The sequence below is a fragment of the Chrysemys picta genome, chromosome 3, assembly GCF_011386835.1.
Source record: "Chrysemys picta bellii isolate R12L10 chromosome 3, ASM1138683v2, whole genome shotgun sequence".
Classification (NCBI taxonomy): Eukaryota; Metazoa; Chordata; order Testudines; family Emydidae; genus Chrysemys; species Chrysemys picta.
The window spans coordinates 47,832,405-47,858,385 of record NC_088793.1 but is presented as its reverse complement, the minus strand read 5'-3'; the positions used below and the strand labels follow the sequence as shown (position 1 = coordinate 47,858,385).

The following is a 25,981-nucleotide window of genomic DNA, read 5'->3' as shown; positions in this document are numbered from 1 at the left end:
ATTGACTTATAATCAGCAAGAACACTTCTGGATCCAAATGCCACTCTGCTTGATCTGACTTCTGCCATGTAAGCCTTGGTATTTCCATTTGATGGAAAGTGCACATCAAGGCAGGAAACTTTGGTCTGCCTGGGACAGAAGCTGATTTTCTCTGGGGTTGGGCTTACTGTGTTCTACTTTACTTATGGAAATCCATCCGATAGAGATTGTCACGACCAGAACAAGTCTGTTATCAATGGGAGGAAGAGTACACTGAGACCTCAAATCACTGTGTTCCAGCCAGTGGATGCTAGGCTTTCGTTCTAGGACCTTGTAGCAGGGTGGACACCCACTCCTGCCCTGAGGGGTTTAAAAAGTGGCCTGGGAGGGCTTGAAAGCTGTAGCTCTAAAAGCTGGGCTAATTGGGGAAGTGGCTGCAGCTGGGCCATGCCCCAATCAGGCACCAGCTGGCCTGTATAAAGAGGCTGGGAGCCAGGAGTGTCTCTCTGCCTTCAGAGAGAGAAAGGCCTGGCTGCAGGAATCTAGAGGTAGGGTACCTGAGTGGAGCAAGGCTGGGGAAAGGCTGAGGAGCTGGGGAGCTCCAGCCTGGAAAGCCCCAGGCTGCGGCCTAACATAAGGCCAACAGGTACTGGGGGTTGCAGAGGGCAGCCCAGGGCTAGGCCAAGGCGGCAGGTCCAAACCCAACCTTGCCGATGATGAGTGGCCTATACTGCAGTCTGCCCCAGAGAGTGGGGGCTAGTTGGTGACTGGCAGTGGCCTTATCCTGAGGCAAGGTGGGGTTAGTGGGTGGGGGTTCCCCTGGGAGGGGAGACCCAGCATGTGGGGGTACTGCCAGGGGGCAGCACCCAGAGCAAGGGGTACCGGGGTCCTGGGAGGGACATGGGAGCCAGTAGGACGACAAGGTGGATCACCGGCCTGCAGAGGGCGCTCCGGAGGCTGGATTGAGCTGATTCCCCAGACGACCAGCAGGAGGCGCCACAGGGGTGAGTCTGACCGCTTACAGACCTATTTTTCTGGATAGAATTGGGAAGACCCTTCTCCACTAATTCCAGCTAACATCTGACATAAGGATTTCTTTGCCTAGCTCACTAAGGGTGGACCCTTTCGGGGGGGAAAAAATTCTCATTATCTGCATTCACCAATTCAGGGAGTGGAAAAGAGACAATGGGACCTTGTCCTCTGTCAACAAACGTGATATTAAGTAAGATGCAGAAGAGATAACAGGAATTACTGGGTAGGGCTCATGTGAACTCTGATTCGTTAAGTCTCTGTGCACACCATTCCCAACAGGCTTCACTAAGAACTAGGTTATTGTTTCTGACACACCAGTTTTCCCTTATGACCATCTGCATCTGAGGTTAACATTCTTTGTCTTGAGACCTTTTACTAATAGAATTCATCCTCAGTCCATGCCTACGATTGAGTCCCTGGCACCATACATCTGTGTTTATCATGAATCCACAATACTCGAGAAGCCGTATCACTACAGTTTGTCTCAACTCTCTGAACAGAGGCCAGACAAGCAGAGTTTTCCAGGAACGGACAGGAATGAACTCCCTTTTTCCTTAAAGCCAATATTAATACTCTTATGATCTTGGAAGAGACCTTGGAAGCATCTGTCAGATCAAAGGGTAACAATCAGTTTCGAAGAAAATAGTTCACGATCCATATGCCAAGCTGGAGAGCTGTCTGAGGAATGGTAACATGAGAATGTGAGCCTTCTTTAGGAACTTCAGGTGTTCCAACTGGGGTCAGTCTGTTTCTTCCCAATTCTCTAAAGCTAGAAACAGGACGAGGAATGGCCCTTGATGAAGAACGGTGATATTGCTCTAATCTGAAGTAGATTATGTAGGATTTCATTCCTGCTCTGGCATTCCCATAGACTACTAGAGACTGGAAACAGGACAAACCCGTGCTTACAATTCTAGCACAGTAGAATGGAGTAGACCATCTCAACAACATCCAGTGACCTCGTTTTGAGGAAAGCTATAGGCAGCCATTTATTCTCAAAATGAAAGAGCCCAGCACCAGTCAGGAGTCTAACAGATTGTTCTGAGGCAACTACTGACCTTGCCAGAGCAGCCTAGATTTGTTCCAGGTACCCCTTGCAAAACAGTAATCCCTCTTCTTGTACTTCAGGGACTGCTTGCCATGTTATCTGTATTCCTTGCAGTAGTGTCTGGCAGGAGCCAGGATTATAAATCCAATAATTATGGAGCTGTCTCAGCTTTCCATCAAGTTTTCCCACTACAACATGATCAGAGCAGAGAACAGACTTGTCCAAGCATCTGATCTCAATGACAAAGGCCTACATTAAACAGTTTTAATCTATCTATTCAGGAAGAAGGCCTTACAATATGGAATATTTCGGGTCAAGAGAGGTGGTCAATATGAGAGGTATGATCCAAGTTAGCATTGTTTGTGAAAGCATAAGGAAGGTGTCGAAATTAAAAAAAATATATAAAGTATGAAGTTCTTTTTTGACTGATGCCAACTGAGAGCTTTCATGCCCACAAGAAGGGGCTGAGGTGACAGCTGCCTGGACTTGGCTACCTACAAAAGGCTTCTATAGTGAAGAGACCACTCGATTAGGTAAAAAAATATCTTCCCCAGTTTGAAATGCTAAGTCCCTGACCACCATGAAAGACAGTTATGTTTAACTTCAGAAGTGACAGCAGGTTGAATTTGGTCTGGTGCACACTAAAAGAACATCATGCTCTTATAAAATGGAGGCCAGGAGAGCAGAAAGTAATAAATGGCGGTGTGACGTTGCACTCCATATTCTTTATGGAAATATTCTTATGTTATGGATATGACATAACTGAGATGTACTTTATGCAAGATGGGTCTTGTAAGGTATCACTGGAAAGGTTATAATTTACTGAATGTGATTATCCAATTTGCATGCATGTATCATTTCTGTATCTAAAAAGTTAGAAAGATGGACTATGCAACCATTACAACTGGGTGTGTATTGGGAAGACACCCACCAGACAACAGGCCATCAAATCTGATGTGTCATCAGGAAGGAATAACAAAACCATGAAGATACCTCTCATACTGAGCTGTGACCTAGTAGTGTCACAGTTACGTCCGGGGATGCTTCCCAGGAGGGAGAGCGATTAGGGGTGTGGAAGTAGAGAAAGAACTGACAGGGATTTGAATCGCTCTCCCTCCTGGGAAGCATCCCCGGACGTAACTGTGACACTACCAGGTCAGGTGGTCTTGTCACCTGATACTAAACATTATCTGGGACTTCTTATAACTTTCCAGTGGAAGTGAAGGGGGGGGGGAGGTGTCAAGTTTGAGAAACAAAGGATTTCCGCCTTATGTCCTATTTAAGGGTGGGAAAGGAGGCAAACAGGACTCCTCCTCCCCATGGTCTGTCTGCCCAAGAAGAAAGACTGCTAAAGCCACCTGAAGGGAAGGCAAGGGGGGAGTCCAGACTGAGACAGGGGTCCAGTCTGAAAAGAAATATAACGAACTCTGAACCACAGAAACTTTGCAACCTGCCTAAAATCCTAAAACAACATTTAGGGTAAGAAAAGACAGTTACCTTTTCCGTAACTGGTGCTCGAGATGTGTTGCTCACGTCTATTCCACAATAGGTGTGCGTGCTCACCACGTGCACCGGTGTCAAAGTTTTTCCCCTAGTAGTACCCAAAGGGGAGCGCCCCTAGTGACCCCTGGAGTGGCGCCTCCATAGTGCGGTATAAGGGGCACTGCACGCTCCCTCCACTCTCAGTTCCTTCTTGCCAGACAACTGACAGAGGGGAAGGAAGGCGGGATGTGGAATAGACATGAGCATCACATCTCGAAGAGCACCAGTTACAGAAAAGGTAACTGTCTTTTCTTCGAGTAATTGCTCATGTGTATTCCACAATAGGTGATTCCAAGCTATACCTGTTGGAGGTGGGTAGGAGTTCACAAATTCTCAAGATGGAACACAGCCCTGCCGAACCCGGCATCCTCCCTTGTTTGGGAGACGATCAAATAATGCGAGGTGAAAGTGTGAACTGAAGACCATGTGGGAGCCCTACAAATGTCCTGGATGGGGACATGGGCCAAAAAGGCAGCCAACGAGGCCTGCACCCTAGTCGAGTGTGCCCTCACAATTGACAGCGGGGGGATTCCCGCCAGGTCAAACAGGTACGGATGCACAATATGATCCAGTTGGAGAGCTGCTGAGTGGAGATCGGCTGACGTTTATGTGCTCAGCCGAGGCGATTAACAGCTGTTTAGTCCGCTCCAGGTAGAAAGGCCAGAGCCCGTCTCTCATCCAGCATGTGGAGGTGGCACTCCTCACTGGATGCATGGGGTTTGGGGCAGAGGACTGGCAGGAAAATGTCCTGACCCATGTGGTAGGCAGAAACCACCTTTGGGAGGAGCGAAGGACAGGGGCGGAGCTGGACTTTATCCTTATGGAAAACCGTGTAAGGGGGCTCGGCAGTCAGAGCCCTGAGTTCCGAGACCCACCTAGCCAACGTGATCACCATCAGGAAGGCCACCTTCCATGAGCGGTGTGACCAGGAGCATGTAGCTAGTGGCTCAAAAGGGGGGCCCCGTGAGGTGGGCCAGCACCAGGTTCAGGTCCCACTGTGGCATTGGGGGCCTGACATATGGGAAGAGACAATCCAATCCCTTAAGGAATCGGCCAATCATAGCATGGGAGAATACCGTGTGGCCCTGCACCAGCGGGTGGAAGGCTGATATGGCCACCAAGTGCACCTTGACGGATGAGGGCGCCAGTCCCTGGGCTTTAAGGTGAAGGAGGTAGTCCAAAATGAGCTGTGTCGGGGCAGCCATGGGGGAAATGCCCCGCTAATCTGCCTATGGGGAGAACCGAGACCACTTTGCTAAGTAGGCTCGACGTGTGGAGAGTCGCCTGCTTTCCAAGAGGATGCACTGAACCCCTTCCGAGCATGTCCTCTCCTCCCAACCTAACCATTGAGCAGCCACGCCATGAGGTGGAGTGCCGTGCCACTAGGTTGGGTGGAGGAGGCGGCCCTAGTCCTGGGAGAGTAGGGGGAGTCTGCAGTTTCCCCTCAGAAAAGCTCTGTGGCAGGGGGATCTGTCAGAGCCACCAGCCACTGCGGAAGCACATAAAACTGCATGGAACTCCAGCGGGTGAGGCATTCTCCTGCTGCCAGGTCTGGGCCTCTCTGTGAGCTGCAACAAGGCTCAAGTCCCTACTCTAATAGATCTGTGGCTCTCAGCATGATGAAGAATCGTAGGTAACAAGTTTGAACAGAGGTGCAATTATCAAACTGTTAACATCCTTTTAGTCTTTCATCCTTTAGTCTATCCAGCTTCTCCCAACTCCCTAGATTTATACCTCCCAAAGACTAAACATATGCACATATAGCCCAAGTTTAGTGCAGTCACCTCAGTGAGTGACCGATAGAAACACAAGAGGTTTTTAAACGGATTAAGAAAATGCAATACCCTGACACAATTACTAATTTGTGTAACATACTTGTAAATTTAATCTTTACATTTTTGCATATACCTCTAAGTCAGGGAAACAAATTAAATATATATCTTGATTTAAAAAACAAACCACACAACAACAAAAACAACTTACTTCCCAATGTTTTCAGGTAGTGCCTGCAGTGAGATGTCATTTACAGAAAGACACGTTAGATTCTGTAATTCAGGAAAGCTTTCAGGCAACCTATGGAGATATTAATTCAGATAAATCAAGCACTTGTACTAAAATAACTATTCATACTGGCATAGTCAGATCATATATATTTGGGAAAGGATATGAGGTGGCTCTTCTGTTAAAAAAAAAAAAAAAAAAAAAAAGGCACTAGATAGAGGAAAAAGTTTAAAGTAAACCAAATGGGTTTAATTTTCTACTTGTTTGTATGTATTAAGGCAACACATATCCCATATAATAAAAACACCTCAAAAGATGCATTCAAAAGCTGTTGAAGCAGCATATACTGTGAGGGAAGAGTTATTGTTTGGGAAGCATGAGAAATTTGGCTTATTTTTTCATGCCGCCTGTTTCAATATTAGGTTATGGAGCAGCCGTTTTTGTATTTTTAACTATTTGTTAAAGACATCTAGAGCTTGGAACACATTGCACAGCCATTCTAGCCATCTTAAATTGCTAAATACCAGGGGGCTTGATCCCAGCTGTGTGAGAGATGGATCATGCTAAGGAAAAGGTGACCTAATGTGGAACAGGGAGAGACCTTTTGGCCTAGTGATCAGATAAGATTTGATAAAATGAGCTATCTTTAGGGCATGCAGCAAGAACCATTTCTTTTCACAGATTCAGAGGACTGGGGTCATCGGTGCATTTTCAAATGTCAATTGATTTTTTTGGTTTCTAATTGTTAGAAGGCTGGGATTAAACTACAGTCTTATTTATCTGGTAGAGTTTACCTTTTTTAAAAGCTAGTCAAAATGCCTAGCCTGAGAGATACATAAAAAAGGGCCTAAGTCTAAATAAATAAAAATCTGATGGAAAAAAGTGGGTTGACAGCCACTTTTAAAACTGAAGCTTACTACATTGGCAAGTGTTATAAATACTGGAAATACAAATAGAACACAAGAAAAAATTGATCCAGAAAAAGCATTAGATAATACTATGATGGAGTTTGAATGGTTAAGTAATACACTGGACAGAGGCATGCGCGGGGATTTAAATTTGACTGTTTTTGGAGGAGCTTCTTCCCCACCGCAGCCCTGCGGTCAGAGGAATTCTGTACCCCCACAGATTATTGGGGGTGGGGGAAGCAGCGTGCCTCTGCTTGCCTTGCCTTGTGCATGCCCCTGACCCTGGGACAACTGCAGTAGAGGATACACCACAGGAACCAAGAATGCCTATTCTGCAGGCATTGTTTCTTGCTTGAGTATTTAATGACATTCATCAGGAGCCTCAACAATGAGGCAACTCATTGGAGCAGCAGAAGGTCATCAGTTGGAAAGATCTTTGACTGGCATTTACTACATGGAAGGAGGCGATGACTGGGATACACAAATCTACGTGAACAGATTGCACAAATGTTCATGCTACTATATTAGATAGATGGAGCTGGTAACACTGCCTATACATAAGGTTACCCAACACTTCCGTTATAAGACACTGTTTTCAGTTGCTTCTAACTTTGCCAAACTAACCCTTCGGACTGAAGTTTTTCATGCCAGGTATATTGCTCAAGCTGAGTATTTCAAAACGTTTCAGAAAAAATGGTTCCGCCATTTCCAAAAACAAGATTAGGGGGGAAAAAAAAACACATTTTTGCCATGTTAAACAAGTCATTCAACCGTTTTCTTGAGAAGAATCAGCACCCATGCTTAGGAGCAGGGACTTCAAACGCAGTACAGGGGTTGCCTTTATGTCAGGGACATATTTTTTTTGTGCTCTTGAAAACACACCCAAATTTGCAAAATCTCAGTTCACACACATTCAGTAGAGAATTGTTAAGTTTGGCAGTTAAATCCTGATTTAGTTGGGGTTGTTCCTGCTTTGAGCAGGGTGTTGGACTAGATGACCTCTTGAGGTCTCTTCCAACCCTGATATTCTATGATTCTAAGATCCTCCAAAGATTCCATATGTACTGAGCATACTCAGCCCCTGACTGTGGGAGCTGAGCAGAACTTTCCCTGTAATTGCTGCTCCAGCCTGCTATGCTGTTATGGCATCAGACCAGAAATGCAATGAAACTTTTTCCTGTTCTCTCAATGCTCCTGCTTGCTGGATCCCAAGCTGTACTATGGAAGAAGCCACTTGACTTGAATGCAGAGCGGACAAGAATCTGACCTGAGAGGGGATGAAGGAGTAGACCAGGACTGGCTAGACAGAAGGAGACAGGGCAGAAAGATGTGTGACCACTAGAGCACACTCTCCACCAAAATCCAGATTGAAACCCAAGATTCCCAAGTCTGTGCAATGGATCTAAAGTGTTGCAACCTTGCTAATGACCCACGTGAGTGCCAACATGGTTCCATGTGATTGAATCTCTGCTTGTTTGTTTTTTACACCTAGAAAGCTACAAATAATTAAGCATTCAAAAGTTAAAAGATTGCCTGTGCAACCTTAACTCGACCCCTTTTGTGTACACATTAGGATACAGTCTTTAATTACATAATCACATACTATATTTTCCACATTCCCTTCCTCATTCAGTGCACAGGATGAACTGTGCTCTAGGGATTAATCAGTACTGTATAGTGAAAGAGGCTGTTGTCTGTAGGACCTCTCGCTCATTTGTTGCAGAAGTTGGAAGGGGAGTAGTTAATGAGGCAGGGAATTGCAAGAAGATAGAGGGTGGCCTTGTGGTTAAGGCAACTGAACATTGCCCAGGAGAACTGCATTCTATCTCTGCCTCTGCCAGAGTTCCTATGTGATGCTCGGCAAGGAATTCAGTGGCCAAACGTGAACATTTTGGTTGTGTGTTCTTCAGCTTCTGCATACCCAATTTGATACCTTGGAATCTAATATGCAGAAGTGCTGAGCACTCATAGCTGTAACTGACCTCAATAAGAGTTGTGCTGGAACGCATGAAATGCTATAAAATGCTAAATAATCTCAAAACCAGTTCCAAGGCATCTCAATTTGGGCATCCAAGATAAGGAGACCATTTTTACTTTAGTCCCTTGGTGTCCATTTGCCTTCTGTAATCTAGGGATAATACCACCACCTTACCAGGATTTTGTGAAGGTAAATTAATAACTATCTAAAGCACTCAGATTCTATAGTGATGGTCACCATACTAAAGCCCACAAGGAAGTTAATAATTTTGTCTTCAGAGCAGGACTTCAACATTGTGCAGTAAATAAGACTTGGGGCCATATGTTGAACAATGAGAACAAAATATTGAACAGCTGCTCATTCCGTGAGCACCATCCATCTGGTGCACTGAAAGAGGTAGGGGTCCCGTGGAAACGTAATATGTGATATAACTGAAGGTTGTCATAATGCATATGTACAAGGAGACAGAATTAAAATTGTACCAAGCAACCTTAATTGTGACAGTTTCCAGCTTTTGAACCCTGGATTTTGAAACCTTACAGTTCTTTTCATGTAGTTGTTTTGAATGCAATATAATGTATATTAGACAAAGACCGGTACATATTTATTTTCAGTAAATCATTTTAAGTGACTCCCCGCCCCCAATACAATACAACTGTTTTCCTTCATCAAGAAGTGTGCTGTATATTGCTCATTTTAAACCCCAGCAACTAGAAGCTTGCTATTTTCTAACACCTTGGGACTTTCTCTACAGTTTAGGAAATAGGGAAGGATTCAGCCTATGAATAATCCAACCCTTTTAAACATTGTTACATCAAATATAGAAAAATCAGAAAATTAATTATTTGATAGAATGAGCACCACAGGGCCTAACGGCACAAGTATAACAAGCCATAACACAGTTGTGGCATCCACGTTTTAACAACGCTTTTACTGCTAGCATGGACACGACAACAATTGCTTAGTTAGAGAATGCTATGGCCTAGGCTATGTTATAGTCCCATCATGTTAGACAACACTAGCCTGGAATATTCCAGGCTAAGAAGAGGGACAGCTACTGACAGAAGGCCCTATGTCTATGCAGTGTTGGATTGGTGACCTTTCTACATGACAAACATGCTACTCTGTTCCATCAGGGAAAGATCACTTATGCGGATTCCCTTCCTGTTTCTAAACCTCTAGAATCAATCACAGTGCATTAGAGGCTTTCCTTTTACCCCCTTCTTCCTAGATGTAACCAGCTAGGGCAAAGGATGATTTGGTTGGTGTTGGTCCTGCTTTGAGTAGGGAATTGGACTAAATGACCTCCTGAGGTCTCTTCCAAGCCTAATCTTTTATGATTCTAAAGGAAGATATAGCAGCTGCTGCAGCATCTGGTAGAAACTCAGCACTTGAAGGCTGAGCTGAGCCCCGCTTCTCCTAGCTGCTCCTGCACAGAGTCCCTATCATTCATTTGCCCCCTATTTGATTTCTCTATCAACCACCTTGATATCCCAAGAGCCTGTTTTTCTCCTTTGCTATGTGGAGTGGTGGGGGTGGGGGAAATAACACTAATTCATTAGACTGAATCAGAGTCACAGCAATCAAGTGAATCCTGCCAAACTGAGCCAATCAAGCAACATCTAAAGGACACTTTATTAAAATGATCATTTACGATTTATTTGGTGCTGTACAGAACATGAGAGGAAGACCTACCATCAACTATTACTCTTTCCTAGGCCAAGACAGGAGGGAGCAACTTGAGATGACTACTGCCACTATGAACTGCTTTCACTGCAACCATGCAATTGCACAGAGTGGGGGAATATGGATATTAGAGAAGCAGCAGCCACCACCAGATGGAATACAGTTTGGCCACATGGCACTGTATAAGTATGTTGGATTAGCCCTAATTCAATGGATAGGGACATGGCACGGGTGCAAGCCTCAGGCATATGCAAGGAGAGCCATTATTTGCACCTGTTGAGTTAAAATTGGAGTTAAGCAGTCAAACTATGCCAATGCAGCTACACTGGTTTGCTGGTCACGGACTGCTAAATCCCAGGTATAGACAAAGGCTAGATTTGGAAGAAACAGATGACAGTGGAAAATACAGCACCATAGCTTTGCTGGTTTATACTGCTGGCCCTGCTTGAAAAATTCTTGGGCTTTTTGTCATTTGGATTTGCGTTCTTAAGTACTAACTAAATTCACATTTGTTCTGAGTAGCCTGTAACCATCAACCCCCTGGAAAGGAAGAGTGCACTTGTTCCTGTAACTCTGATCTCTGGCTACCACCCTGTGGGAAAAAATAGACCCTGCGTGACTCAGACACACACTAGATTTGCTTTAAGAACTGAGCAAGTTAAATAAGGTTGTAGTGCTGGCCTGGAAAGCACTTAGCATAAGGGGGAGTGTTACCTGGTCAGTGGGTTCCCACTGAAGTCTGCTACTTGTAGTGCTTTGCAAAAGGAGATGCTTTCTGGAATTTCAGGAATTTCTGCAGAAACAAACAAATGCACTGTTAATAATTAGAAGACCTTTTATTTGGAAATGGTCACAGCATTACATACTGTATCTGGTCATTTCAAATCAAGGAAATTACCTTGGTCTGTGTTGTGACTTTTTTTAAATGTAAGACTATTTTTTAAAAAAAGTTACCGATTATTTCCAAATACAATTCAAGGTGTTAGTTAACATTTACAGAGCCCAAAATTAATTGGGACCCAGACATTTTAGAGACTGTTTATCTCACATGCCCTGCTCAAAGCGCCTGGAATGCTCATTTGTCCTAATGATGGTTGTCTGTCAGTTGACAGAAGATTCTCTGGAATTCAATCCCTCTGTTTAGCAAAAGCCAAATTCAGCCACTTTAAGGACATAGTTCTAAATTAATCCATCTAATCCAGCCCTTTGGCAATTTGAGTCAATATTAAGACAGGCACTTATTTAGAGGGTGTGTTGGCAGGGTGTGAGGGTGGAATAGAAGAGAGTAAATATCTCTGCCTAAATGTACACTTATGGGCACAGTACCATCCCCTCCTACTACACTAAAATCTCACACCTTATAGCAGTGGTTTTCAAACTGTGGGTCGCAACCCAGAACTGGGTCACGGAATGGAAGGGACTGGGTCACTTCGGTTCTGGTCAGCACTCTAGTCCCTACCTGTTCCGACACTGCGCTGCGGCCTGGAAATGACCAGCAGCAGATCTGGCTCCTAGGCGGGGGGGGTGGTCATGGGGCTTCGCGTACTGCTCCAGTCCCGAGCACTGGCTCCGCGCTCCCACTGGCCGGGAACCAACCAATGGGAGCTGGAGGGGGAGAGGGGTTGCCTGCAGGCAAGAGCCGCGCAGAGCCGCTTGCATGCCACCACCTAGGAGCCAGACTTGCTGCTAGCTGCTTCCGGGGCACAGTGTGGTCCGCGGTGCCAGGACAGGCAGGAAGCCTGCCTCTGCACCCTGGCTGCACCGCTAACCAGGAGCCGCTGAAGGTAAGCCCGCGCCCCAATCCCCTGCTGCAGCCCTAAGCCTCCCCAAACCCAGAGCCCCCTCCTGCACCCCAATCCCCTCATCCCCACCCCAGAGCCTGCACCCCCAGCTCAGAGGCCTGACCCCCACACACACCCCAACCCCCTACCCAGAGTCCCCTCCCACACCCTGAACCCCTCATTCCTGGCCCCACCCCACAGCCCTCACCCCAACCCTTTGCCCCAGCCCTGATCCCCTCCCACACCCCAAACACCTCATCCCCAGCTCTGTTGTGTTGTGGGCATCAACAATTTTCTTCAACTGGGTTGCCAGAAAAAAAGTTTGAAAACCACCACCTTCTAGTACTACTCTCTTGAATCTAGGTCTCAAAATAAATGCAAAATACTGTTACTCAGGCTTGGTCTACATTAGGAATTTATGTCAGCATAACTACATCACTCAGGGATGTGGATTTTCCGCACCCCTGAGTGACATAGTTATACTGACCTAACCCCAGTGTAGACAGCTACTGCCACTTGAGGAGGTGGAGTATCTAGGGGAGAAGCTCTCCTTTTGGCAGAGGTAGCACCTTCACTAAGCAGATGTGAAAATGGTGGTAAGAGTAGAGCCGTCCGAGGTCTGGTTTGATATAAATGAAGATAATCAGATATTTGTACATAAACATGAAGTTTCAAATACTGTACAGTACGTGAGTAGAGCTTTAAAAAGTTGCCCGCCAGGTTTCATGCTTCAATGCTATTTTCATGAGCAACCTGTGTTAAAGACCCTTAAGTTCTTGCATCAAATTCCAACAAGAATAATGCCCACACTAGTCGGATGTATTTGCTTTAAAAGTTTCAGATTTGTGATCCCATCATTTACTTTGAAAGGAATAAAATTTATACTAATACTTAGATAGAGATAAACAGAGGAAAACAGCATGTTTAAATATTAACAGCAATTAAACCTTTGTACATACATCACTTCCTTTCAAGCATCCTCTTTTGAAGAAGAGTCCCCCTTTCATCTATAACTTGTTTAGATAGACTAGACAGTAGAAAGCACTTTCAGAATGTTTATCTTTAGAGTAACCCTAATTCTTTGTTACTTCTATTAAACTTATCTTAAAATGTAGATGCCACTGCTTCATCTTTGGAACACTTAGTTCAGCCACTTTCACAAGAGGCAAAACACTCATACTGGGGACAGTGAAGTAGGAAGCTCTGGTTAGAGGAGTTTGCCAGTGACAATGTAATTAGTTTGATCTAATGTTTTAAATCTACCAGATTTTGATTTATTTTGTGTTTTAGTCTCGTATTGGTCAAACCAATGACAATGAGGACGATGACAACAAAAAGGTAGTTATCTACTTTCTCAATTTTTCCAGAACCTGCATAGGAACGTTACGCATTTAAAAACAAGCATAAAGCATACTAGAACTATATCTAAATTCTCTCCAGTCAGAAGAAACCAAGGTAAATCTCAAAAAAGTAGTAGCCATTTCCCAGTTATCGATTTTCATTTCAGTTCCCTTCCATCCTCCTCACATTTTTCCCAGACCATATCCCCTGTTTAAGTTTGTTACATATATTCCTCCAATTCTAACCACACAGGAAATGTAGTCAGGCAGTGATCCGATACAATTACTTCCACAAATAGTCCCCCGGACTTTACTGGCCAGCAGGACTATATAGCCTATTGTGGGGTGGGGCGTGTGTGTGTGTGGGGGGGGAAATGTATATTTCGTTTAAAAAATGAATTTGGAAAGTGTGTTCCAATCTGATCCATTAACTTTAGAGTTTCAACTCTAGAAACCTGATTTAGGTATAGCAGGACTTCCTCCCTCCCCCGCAAATAAGCTTTCCCACAACTATATTGTGAAGCCTGTGGGAAAACATTTATTTTGAATGACCTTCAAGTGCAGAACTGAAGTAAGAGCAAGCAAGACCACCTGCAGAAGCACTGCTCAACTAAGTTTAGATGCTCAATGGAGGAGATTATGTAGGAGTGTTTCCCTGGTAACCTCCTTTGCTTCCTCACACAACTGTACAAAAAAAGCACACCAACTTACACCAAGCACACCTACAAGACAAGATCATCATACTGATTATAAAGGATCAAAGTGTTTATCTGCATTTCTTTCATTTTTAAACTGCTGTCAGTGAGAGGCAAATGAGCACTAAAAGATTAGTGCTCAGATTCCTGTGATCTCAGTAATCTCATGATTCTTTGAGCATCCAGGAAATATTCCACAATCTGCCGTGAAAGTTACCTAGAAAGTGTAGCACCTAGAAGTAGCACTTGGTGTCCTGAGATGCCTACTCACGGTGCAACATGCTTTGATCAACACAGCACTGCACAGTATGAACACAGCTTCAAAGGCAAAGTAGCTTAAAGCAGTGTGTGCAGGAGTGTGGACACCGCTCATGTAGCTGCATCTATTTACTTATCTTGCTATAAGCTGTACTAGTATTTCTGTTAATGCCTGAGCCCTGGTGGAGTGCGACTTGACATTCGAAGAGAGGCTCACAAGCTAATTGACCACAGATGGAAAGACACTGTGTGATCTTAGAGACACCCTGTGGTTCACAGATTCCAAGGCCAGAGGGCACCATTGTGATCAACTACTCTGACCTCCTGTACAACTCAGGCCATAGAACTTCACCAAAATAAGTCCTAGAGCATATCTTTTACAAAAGCATAGCTTGGCCCTTTGACAGGCCAGATATAGCCACAGAAGTGGGGCGATAATCTAAAATGCTCAGTCCTGTCAAGATAATAAAGCAAGGCTCTTGAAACTTCCAAAGTAAGCAGCTTCTCTCCTGGCATCGGATGTGATTTTGGAAAGACAAGTAGTAAGTTAATAGACTGATTTAGGTGAAATTTCAAGACCACTTTAGGGTGGAACTGAAGGTGTTACCTTTGTACCTCCTTGCCCCGAAGAGATCCAGTCATAAGGGCTCGTAGCTTGCTGACTCTCCAAGCTGGAGGCAATAGCAACTAGAAAAACTGTCTTGAGGGTAAGATGATGAATCGAACAATTCAAGGGCAGCTTGAAATAGGTTCTATGAGCTTTAGGAGGACAATGTTGAGATGCCACACCGGAGTAGTATTTCTAGCAGGCAGGTACGTAGGTAGGAGGCCCTTGAGAATTCTGATATCAGATGAGAAAAGAGAATGACTGTATCAGAGACCAACACCGATACTGCTGCAAGGTGGACTTCAACAAATCAAATGCCAGTCCAGCGTATTTCAAGTGCAGTATTGGTGAAATATTAGGTCCATGATGGATTCTGCAGCAACCACTCAAGGCTGGTTACCACATGTCCGTTTAAGAAGTCTTCCAGGTCACAGCTGGCTCCTAGAAGGTACAGAGCAAATGGGATTACTCTGCAATAATGGCACCATGTCCACATCCTGATCGTTTCCTGATAGAGAGGAGATGACCAAAAGCCTCCTTCCTTGTTTACATAGTGCATCAGGGAAGTGCTGTGTCACAATTACAGGGCAAACAGCACCTTCCAATCATTTTAGTCTCCCCCTTCAGTGCACCTCTCCCACTCAAGAGACAGGCCTAACTTTCTGCATCTTACTCTGGGCAGTACCATGGTCCAATCACTCAGACTGGAGGGATGTATACACTGCAATCAAGTGTGTGATTGCAGCTCATGTAGACACAGCCACACTAGCTTTAAGCTAGCTAACATGGCTAAAAACGGCAGCACAGACCCTAGTGCGACCTAGGCTCACAAGTACATACTCAGGGTTTTGGGTGAGCGCTTAAAGTCCACGCAGCTGCATCTTCACTGCCGTTTTTAGCTGCACTAGCTAGATTTTAAATAAAAAAAAAGTCACACCTTTGTTTGCAGCAGTGACATACACTGGATCTCTGGCCTGCAGTACCCATTTTCCAAAAGTGGGAATGGCACAGGCCCAACTGCATTTGGTACCTGTGAGCCCTTTCCCTCTGGGGACCTGTGAACGGCAAACTGATTAAACATTCCAGTGACTCAAAAAAACCCATCTCTACATAACAAAAACAATGCATTATATTCATTCCCCCAAAGATGCAGAGCACACAGGGCAAAGGGTATAAACAGTAAGTGTCCTATGCGTTTGGATCTTACTGTCACCTTAATTTTTCCTTGCCAGCTTTTCTAAGTTCCCCTGCAGCTCCCCAGGCATTCTGAGAGAAACAGATCATCCTGCTTGCAGCAGACATGGTCTGTGTGTTCCCTCTGTATCATGTCAACTTTAACTAACACTCCCTGGGCAACCTTCCTTGGCTCCCCCAAACCCACTCCTCCTTTTCCCTAGGCCCAGGGTCCTAATCAATTTACCTTCTAACTACATCACAGCTTATGTCAGCATAACTTATGTCGCTCAGAGATGAGTAACGAAAGTTACTCCGACATAAGCACTGTTAGGGACAGCGCTATGTCGGTGGGAGAGCTTCTCCCGACGATACAGCTTCTGCTGCTCACAGGGACTGGAGTAGTTAAGCTGGCGGAAGAGCTTTCTCCCATCGGCTTAGAGTAGGGTGACCAGATGTCCTGATTTTATAGGGACAGTCCCGACTTTTGGGTCGTTTTCTTATATAGGCTCCTATTATCCCTCACCCGCATCTGGATTTTTCACACTTGCTGTCTGGTCACCCTAGCTTAGGGCGGCTACATAGAGCGTTTGCATCGGTGCCGCTGTAATCTCCCTAGGGCAGCCATGCCCTTAGTGTTCCCTTTGATCTCTCTCTCTCTCTCTCTCTCTCTCTCTCTCACAGCCTTGGCAAACCAGTTATGTCAACAAGTTGAGGCCAAGGAGTCGCCTCTTCATAGTTTTAAACCTGGCTATTATGCTTGATTGTTGGGATGCTCCTTATATAGGCCCGTTTTACCTTTCCTGCTTGGTTGCAATAACAACCCCTTTTGATCTCAGTCTATAGCAAGTAACCCATCATGAAGAAACAGAGGCTGACACCAGATATATTTAATAAAAAAAAAAAAAAAAAATATTTCCCAGTTTATTACATCTTGTTTGTCAAGATCTGCCTAGTGGATTTCTGCAAAACAGGCAGGACCACTACACAAGCCAACCAGATGGCACTGAGCTCCAGGCCTTCCATATGTAGTTTCAAGTTGTCCTGAGATCAAGTTATTTGCATCTGCAGATGGTTTAGGTGGGTACCCCATCCTGTCCTTGAGGAGTCTGTCACTAGTGTTGTCAGGAAGGGGGCATAAGAGAACCCCCTTTCATGTCCTCTGCATCCAACCACCAAGCGAGTACTCATTGAATTTGGGACAGAAGCATAACTTTCGTTCATGTGATGTTTGGACAGGGCGTACACAGATCTCAGCTGCAAGGGCTGCAAATGAAATCAGATAAGCCAACATGTAGCCTAGAAGCTCCAGACATGTATGCACAGCCAACAGATTTGTCTGAAGGTGGTCTGTCATCGACTGGAGAAAATGGAACTTGACCTCTGGGAAGACTATGACGGCATGATTTCTTATAGTTCACCCAGAGTACTAGTTGGGAGAACAGGGAGAGGAACACAGTGCCGAGCTGCTGCAGTTTCCTCCTGGGACCTGCCTCTGATCAGCCATTCATGTAGATATGAGTAAATGTGGATTCCCTTTCTTCTTAAATGTGCTGCGACCACTGCCAGGCACCTTGTGAAAACTGTGTTGCTGAGAGTTTGAAGGACAATAACCTTTATTGGCAATAGTTGGGTCACACTGACCCAGAGGTACTTCCTGTTGACTTCATTATAGGGAAGTACACATCCTGCATTGAGAGCCATGAACCAGTCATGAGCTTGAAGAAATGAAAGGATGGAAGCAAGAGTTACTATCCTGAGGCAGCATATGTATTCGTTGAGTTTCTTCAGCTGTAGCATAGGACGAAGACTCCTTTCTTCTTCATAATAGGGAAATACTGGGACTAGAAGCCTCTTCCCCTGAACTCCCATGGAACCTCCCCTATGGGTCCTAAACAAAGCAATGAGACCACTTCTGCTCGAAACAGTCTCTTGTAAGAAATGTCCCTTAAGAGGGCCAAGGAAGGGGGGGGAACTAGAGGGTTAAAAGTGGAACTGGATGGACTAGCCATGGCCAATCCTCTCTAGCACCCACCTGATGTTACCAGAGATCATGCCCAGGGCAAAGATCATGCCCTCTGGGCTGGCTCTGTTGTGGCTCCCAAAAATCCTGTCAAAATTTGCCGATGCCCCATAGATGCAGGGGAGAAGGAAGGCTGGCACCAAGAAGAAACCTGGGTTCAACAGGGCCACGGTAATCAGGTTGTCTGGTGCGTTAAAATGGCACTCTCTCATCTGGGGTTGACGACTGTATGGCTTGCAAGACAAGGCTGAGATGTGGATCTCCAAGTGGCCTTAGAGTCTTTTTAAAGGAGTACACGGCATTGTTTGTCTGCTCACTGAATGGTTCCATGCCTTCAAATGACAGGTCCTCAATTGTGGCTTATATGCGTCCCTGCTAATGCCCAGTCCTTGAAGCCATGAAATTCCGCACACAGTCACCGCTGTGGCCACAAATACAGCCATGGGCCATCTGGCCCCCAATTGGTCATCTATGATTATTTCTTTGAGGTTTTCCATGTTCTATGGTGGGAGCTTTGATAAAGAGGACATTGCTCTACCCAGGTCAAAGAATCATAGTTGGCCAGAAGGGCTTGATATTTTGCCACCCATAGCAAATGGGTCTATCCCTCATGTATATGGATGGCAATCCTAACCAGGACAGAAGTTGTCAATATGTTGAACAACGGTTGGTTTTTTTCTTGTATGACAGATGTGTCTATTTCTAGAGTCTCTACAACTCTCATAAGGAATTCCTGAAGTAAGCCAACACTGAGGATACCATTTCCATCACCCGACAAGGATGAAAAGTCCTTAGGTGGCAAAGTACAGTGGAGGTGTTGCTCTGGTCCCAAGTCTCCTCTTTCCTGGTTCCTTCCTCTCCCCCAGCCCTGGTGTCAGTGAGCTAACCATGGATGCCACTAGGAACAGTGATCTCTCTCCTCCTGAGTGTGGTAGACATTGGCTCTTAGAAGCACATGGAGGTTGGACCCCCAATACGTTCAATAGGGCCACGGTGGCATGTCCTATGGATGTGGCTGGCTCATCGATATTGGCCAGTTCAATGTCAATCCTGATGTGACGATGGCTGAACCCTGTAGGGTCAGCCAAGTGGTCTTTCAGTGGTGTCACCCACAGATCTCAGAGGAGAGGATTCTCTGCTCAAAGCAGGTGAGAACATGCACCCTAGTGAAGGAGTAAATCTGTAAGAGCAGTGCTGGGGCTTACAGAGCTCTCTGTACCAGGACTGTACTGAGGACATGCCTGGTTCTTCTGGGGGCACATCATCAGGTGGTCTTTGTTCAGCTGTAGGCATCAATGCCAAAGGTTGTGCCACCAATACCAGGGTTGGCACTGGATAATTTCTTCTCTATGCCACAGGCTGTTTTTTGTCACTAGCCCTCAATGTCATGTGAGGCTTAGTGTTTCTCTCCTGAGGCCTTATGCAGTCGATCATGGGTGGGTAGGCCCTGAGCTCAATCTAGAATCTCTGCTTCCGTGTTTGGGGAATCCTTGCTCTGGGCCTGAAGCAAAACACTGACAGCGCTGGTACTGACACCTGGTACAATGTTTTGTGTGCCAGTGCTGCTGTCAGCACTGGATCTTTACTCCCTGTAGTCTTCTCTATGCTGGTTTTAGTGTTGTACCTGTTAGAGTGGGCACATGAAGTCTGTTTGCCTTGTAGCTGGGGTCTGATACCTGTTTCCTCAGGGTATGAAAAGACCTTCATAGATTTGCAGGACACATGGACCCTTTGTGCATCCTCAAAGAGAACTACCAGCATGTTGAGAATTTAACCAGTATATCAGTGGTCCCCCAACTTTTCCCATTGTGTCCCCGTCCGCCCTCCCACTCCCAGGAGCTGCGGTCAGGAGCTGGGACCAGGAGAAGGGCTGCAGCTCCCAGAGGTGAAGGATGCACAGACAGGGGTACGGGGACTGAGGCTGGGGCCAGAGCCGCAGCCGGGCTGGGAGCCAGGGGCTGGAGCCATAGCTGGGCCGTGAGCAGGCTGGCACTCCCCCCCCCACCCCATGGGGGCTGTCCAGGGCCCCGCCATGCTCCCCCCGAACATTCCTCCATATCCCCCCCCCCCACACACACACACACACACACACACTAGTTTGGGGACCACTGCAGTCTATGGATCTCTCCAAGACAGAAGAAGCATCTGCTGTGTCCACCTTCAGTTAAATTCACCTATCACAGGAATGGCAGGGGTTGTAGCCCACAAGTTTACAATTCGCCACGTTAAGATGCCCTGTACAAAGGGAAATGCAAGACTCTACCGATCCCTGCACAAAAATATAAGTTCCAAGTTTGACTTTTGAATTAGACAGCTTTCATCTCATTCCCGCATTTGAATATTGCTCATACAGGACTAAACTGGGCACAGTACAGGGGTAGAAAGAAGGCACCAGTTGGCATTCAGAGTTAACCACACAGTGCCTGTTGTAGTTCAAGTAATTCGCCATAGCCCTTTGCTATAGCATAGTCCTTTTTGCTGGCCAGCATACAGGCTGGTTGATCCATGTGTCTGCCCATAGTTCACTCCTTCCTGCCCCCTTACCAGACAGTCGTCCAATCGATGGGGAGAGAACAACTGTATTTGTCCCTGCACTTCCTTGAGTGTCTGGGCTTTATTTTGACATGTCTGAACTATATTTCAGTTAGCATTAGATTTTAGCTCCTCAAAGCAGGGATAGCTCAGTGGTTTGAGCATTGGCCTGCTAAACCCAGGGTTAAGAGTTTAATCCTTGAGGGGGCCACTTAGGGATCTGGGGCAAAATCAGTACTTGGTCCTGCTAGTGAAGGCAGGGGGCTGGACTCAATGACCCTTCAGGGTCCCTTCCAGTTCTAGGAGATAGGTATATCTCTTTGTATAACATCAAAGCACACTGTCGCCACTATATAATATCTATCTCAAGACAGATGCTACAGTGATAGGCGCAACAGTTTAAAAACTAATGAACACCTAGAATCCTGTCTCGGTGCAACCCAAACACAGTTAGTACCTATATTTCCCTCGTCTCTAAAATGAAAGGAGGAACTATTTTCAATCTGGTCTGGATAGCTTTGGAGGAGGCATATAGAAACAGGACATTGTGGCAAGGTACCCCTTCTGCCTCACCGGACTTAGCGCTCCCTCCTCTGGCAGGGACAGGGGTAAAGTGTGTGTGTGTTCTTAGTATGCAAAGTTTCCTATTATAAAGAAGCGCAGACAGCCTGTTTAGATCATTTATAATTCATAGATTAAAAGAACATGCTCTCATGGCCCATTTTCTCCTATTTCAGACCCATGTAAAACCCAAGGATTATGATTTCACTACAGAAGCAGAAATGCCTTCAATAACTGGAAACAAATACTGAGGATGTTTGGGTAAGTGAGGGAAAAGGAGGCTTGCCCATAAAGTGTCTTCTCTCCTTCCATCTACACCTTTTTCCACACACACCCCAACAAAAACATGAATTCGATATTCACTTGAATCACGCTATCATAAAAGTAGATAAAAAAATCAATTAAGGCTGACACTTGTCATCATGTAATGAAGAAAAATGAAGTTATCAGGAAAGGATTATCAAGCGAGCTGCAATATCTGAACACTGAAGGTTGATTTAAACAATATTTCTGAGCTACTTTTATTTAACAGTTAAAGAAAGTTACAGGGTATAGGTGAGCAGGGGAAAATATGAAATAAGGTCCAGGATGAAACATAGTACCTATCAAGAATCATCCTAGATTGTTAATTATAATAGAAGAAATAACCATAATGGAAGAAATGACAACGACCAGAATAAAATACTGAGGTCCCTGAGACGGTGTTAAATTTCAGTGGGTTATGCAGTGTCTTCCATTTCTGTTCACTATTAGGTTTCATAGCTGATATTTAAACAGTACATCCGTGCCAATACTAAAGCGAGCCAGGTAAGACACTTTTCACTGTTGCTGGATAACAGACTCAAATCCTGCTTAAACATCCAGGATTTTTTTTTAAACACTGCACATTGATGAATGCTCTGCATTTACACATGCTGCCCCAGATGTTCTGGCATACACAGACTATGTGCAAGCACTGCTAAATAGTAAGTCTATAAAGCACTCATAAGCTCTATGACGTATGACAATGCAGCCATGCTGACAGCAAGTGAAAGTTGTGCCAGCACCCAAGTAGATAAAATCAAGCTCAGCAGTCATGTATGTAAGAGGATATACCTTTCTCCAGGCAGGGTTTCTCTCTGGTAATTTATTACCCTTGTTTAAGAAGAAATTATGCTTATCGCTGACAATTTAGCAAGCTTGCTATATTTAATGTACAAATGACCTTGGGAGAAAAAAAGTCTGACTACAGAATTCCCTGCATTGTATAACCCAAGCACTACTTCGTTCAAGGTTTTAACCAAAAACCTCTACGTATCTCATGTTCAGTTTAGCACTATTTTACTTTTTTTTCCCTAGTAGGTTTTCACCATATAGTGAAAACAACCTTGTTCTGGAAACCACTTAAAACTAAGCCACTCACTTCTACACAGAATAAAATGTGTTTTTATGTACCACTTGTGCTCCGTGTCCCCCAAAGCACTTAAAAGTAACAAATTAGTTGCTTCATTTGCCTACCTAATGGCTGTATTGCCAGTATCTATTAAGCACTCTACAACAATTCACACAGCTTTCAATAGCTAACTATTTTGCAGATACAAAAGGGATGGCTAAGACACTGGCAGTGGCACTCTAGTCACTATAGAAGGTCAAATTCTGGCAGCATTTGCAGCCTATGGGCCAAATTACCTCAGTTACCAGTATAAATGTGGAGGGTGCCCCTCTGATCTAAATACATTTATTCCAGATTTTAACCAACATGATCCACCATCAATAGCTGCTCTGTGAACACCAACAACCACCTTGAATTGGTTCTATGTCCCACAGCAATCTGTCCTCCACGAAATTATCACGTTCCACGCCAATTGGGGTTTTCTTACAAGCTCTGCAAATACTGGAGGACCGTTCAGCCTGTGCTTGCAATGCTTATGGACAATAGTGCAGAGCTGCACCAGCTCCATTCCAGCTTCTGTCAGAAATGGCAGACAGCGAGGACCGCACACGTTCGTGGGATTTTTTTTAAAGGGTGCAAAAATTATGGGATAGAGATGACATTATGGGATGGAGAGAGTTGCACGCTGGGAAGTTCACCCCTTGCTCCCAGTCACCCCTGTATGACTCATTTCTACCCCACCATGCATTGCCAAAACAATGTGCTTGACAGTACCAGTTTGCACTCTGGGATATCTAGCCATAATGCACTGTGCATCAATACAAGCAGCACAGACGCAAGGAGCCATGCATGAATATGCACAAGTAATATACTAACTGCAGCTGCTTTATGCCAACATAACTAGTGTCAGCAAAAGTTTATATTGTAGACATGCCCTAAATCACTTTTGAAAATGAGACTTTTAGGCTCAGATTTTTTTAAAAGGTATTCAGTAGTTGTTCCATTCAGTGGTGCAATGCCTTAGTGCCTACAATCACACTGAAGTTTCCCACAGCTCGGCCAAATCTTTCCTTTCCCTGTTCACTTACCAAGATATTGGAAATGCATGGGTTGTTGTTTTTTTAAACTTCTGAAGGTGTAGTCAGTCTCTGGATCAATTTTCTAGCCCAAATCAGAAATGGAGTACTGTGATTGGCTGGTTAATCTTGTCAGCTCATATTTGCTAATATTTGGCAGTTTTACTCAACATTTCTGAAGTGATTCTAAAGCTCTGCCTTGGCTCCTCTGAGATATATCTATGGAACAATATTGTATCCCTCTGGGAAGCCTAACTGCCAGTTTTAAATTTAGACAGTGGCGGAGTAGGGGAGAACAGGAGAAGAGAGAATGCTTCAGTTTTCATAACTCCCTCCCTGTGCAGTTCATCTTCCACTTGCCTCTGGACTACCAGCTGCTGGCAACACTGATAGAGGGTAGTGTATCTATTTTGTTTGTACTCTGCTCAGTTCAGTTGTCTGTGGCATGCTGCAGTAAAATGTTCAGAGACATGCTTTGCGCAGGTGGAATACCATCAGATTTTAGTAAAACATCAAGCACTGACTGCAAAACCCAACATCGCCTCAATTCTTCCAAACTGGAATGAAAACTGCAGTCCATAGCCAAACACTTCAGTCTGGTCAGTCTATCTTTGTAGAGAGCAGCATTCAGGTCTCTGAATAGTTGACTTGGTCTGCTCAACTTGCGTAGTCAGAGAACTTTGCCTGTAGCTAAGTGTTGCAGATTTTGACATGTCTACATGTAAGATACTCATTCCCTAGATTTGGATAAGGCACTCTTTTCCACAGAAGAGCATCAAGTTAAACAGGCAGTTACACGCCGCTTTCTTACTAAGTTCAGTCTCTGAGCTCTTTACCCAGACAGAGTCCCCATTTAAAGCGAATAACTGTTAGCCAAATATGACTCTGTAACAGCGTTTAGTCACTGCTGGGGCGCCTCCTTGTAGCTGCATCTGGGGATTGGCTATGCCTAGTCTGAGGCCTCCTTCCGTCTCTTACTCATGCCAGGTCCTCTCTTGCTCTCTTGGTGGCAAAGGAGCTGGGTGTCACTCTGCGCCTGCCTAAGGTTTGCAGTTCCGGAGACAATGCTACCACGAAGCGCAGCCTCTGTCAGCGCCACTTTGTCCCTGCCCAAAGGCTTGCAGTTTGGGGGAGCAATGCCTCGCTCTGTGCCCCCAAACTATGGGCATGTTAAAAAGTGGAGGGCATGGTCCCTGCCACCCCTGATTCCAGCACCGGTGGCCCCCTCACTTCCACAAAGGTTCCGGCACCCTTACACCCAGCCCTGCCCCTCCCTGCTCTGGGCCCTGCGCTTAGGGACTAAGGAGCCATGAGCTGGTTGGGGGGGCCACAGCGCCCCCCAACTACAGGGCCCTGTGCAGTTGCCCACCCGTAAGGCTGGCCCTGCACTCCCCAACTGATACACACCCCCACGTCTGCACTGCCCAGATCTAAAGGTAGTGCCTCTGTCAGGAGCAGAAGTGCAGAAGTAAGGATGGCAATACTGCGACCCCACTACAATAGCCTTGTGACTGCTGTCCCCATAACCCTCTTTTGGGTCGGGACCCCCTGGTTATAACACCATGAAATTTCAGATGTAAATATCTGAAACCATGAAAGTGACAATTTAAAAAATCCTATGAACGTGAAATTGACCAAAATGGACCGTGAATTTGGTAGGGCTCCCTATAGCTCCTATCTGTGTAATATTTCCCTCCATGAGTTAGGTGGAAAGATCAACATCTGGAGAAAAAACAATGTTATATTCAGGTGGAACCAAACATGAAAGAGGTGTAGGGATCATCATGAATAGCACTGCAAAAAACACCCACCAACCACAAATTGGCAGCCAATATCAGATAAGCTACTGGCAGCTAGATTCCACTCTCGGCACATTAAGTGCACTATAGTCCAGGCATACGTCCAAACAAGAATGCAGATGAAGAGGATAAAGAGAGTTTCTATACAGAATTGAACGATGTAATGAACGTAGTACTAAACCATGATCTTGTCCTGGTTATGGGAGATTTAAATGCCCAGATCAGAAATGAAAGAAAAGGTTGGGAAACAAACAGTCATCAGCCACATGCAACTGGAACAACGACAGACAATGGCACAAGACTTATTGTTTTTGGCACAAAATTCAAGCTTAGCAATTCTTTCTTCCAACATAAAAACATACACACAAAAAAACATGCATTTCTCCAGATGGCCGTATGCAAAATGAGATACACTACATCTGTGTTAGTCAGAGGTGGAAAACATCAGTGTTAGACACAGAGTATTTAGAGGAGCAGATATGCGGAGTGATCACTACTTGCTGAAAGCAACATCAAATTGAAGTTTAAAGCATTCAAAAAGAAACAACACAGTCAGATTATTCAATGCACAGAAACTACAAGATTGCAGG

The 25,981-nt window shown here is 45.1% G+C and overlaps 1 protein-coding gene across 3 annotated transcripts in view; it reads right to left on the bottom strand.

Annotated features, from left to right (window-relative positions):
* Window positions 1-25,981, bottom strand: part of LRRC1 (leucine rich repeat containing 1) — a 112,654-nt gene that overhangs the window by 44,437 nt on the left and 42,236 nt on the right. For all 3 annotated transcript variants that reach the window (XM_005300209.5, XM_042848810.2, XM_042848811.2), the window contains exons 3-4: window positions 10,889-10,967; window positions 5,585-5,674 (exon numbers count right to left, since the gene is read on the bottom strand). In XM_005300209.5, the coding sequence (XP_005300266.1) occupies window positions 5,585-5,674; window positions 10,889-10,967 (169 nt within the window). The remainder of the gene's footprint in view (window positions 1-5,584; window positions 5,675-10,888; window positions 10,968-25,981) is intronic.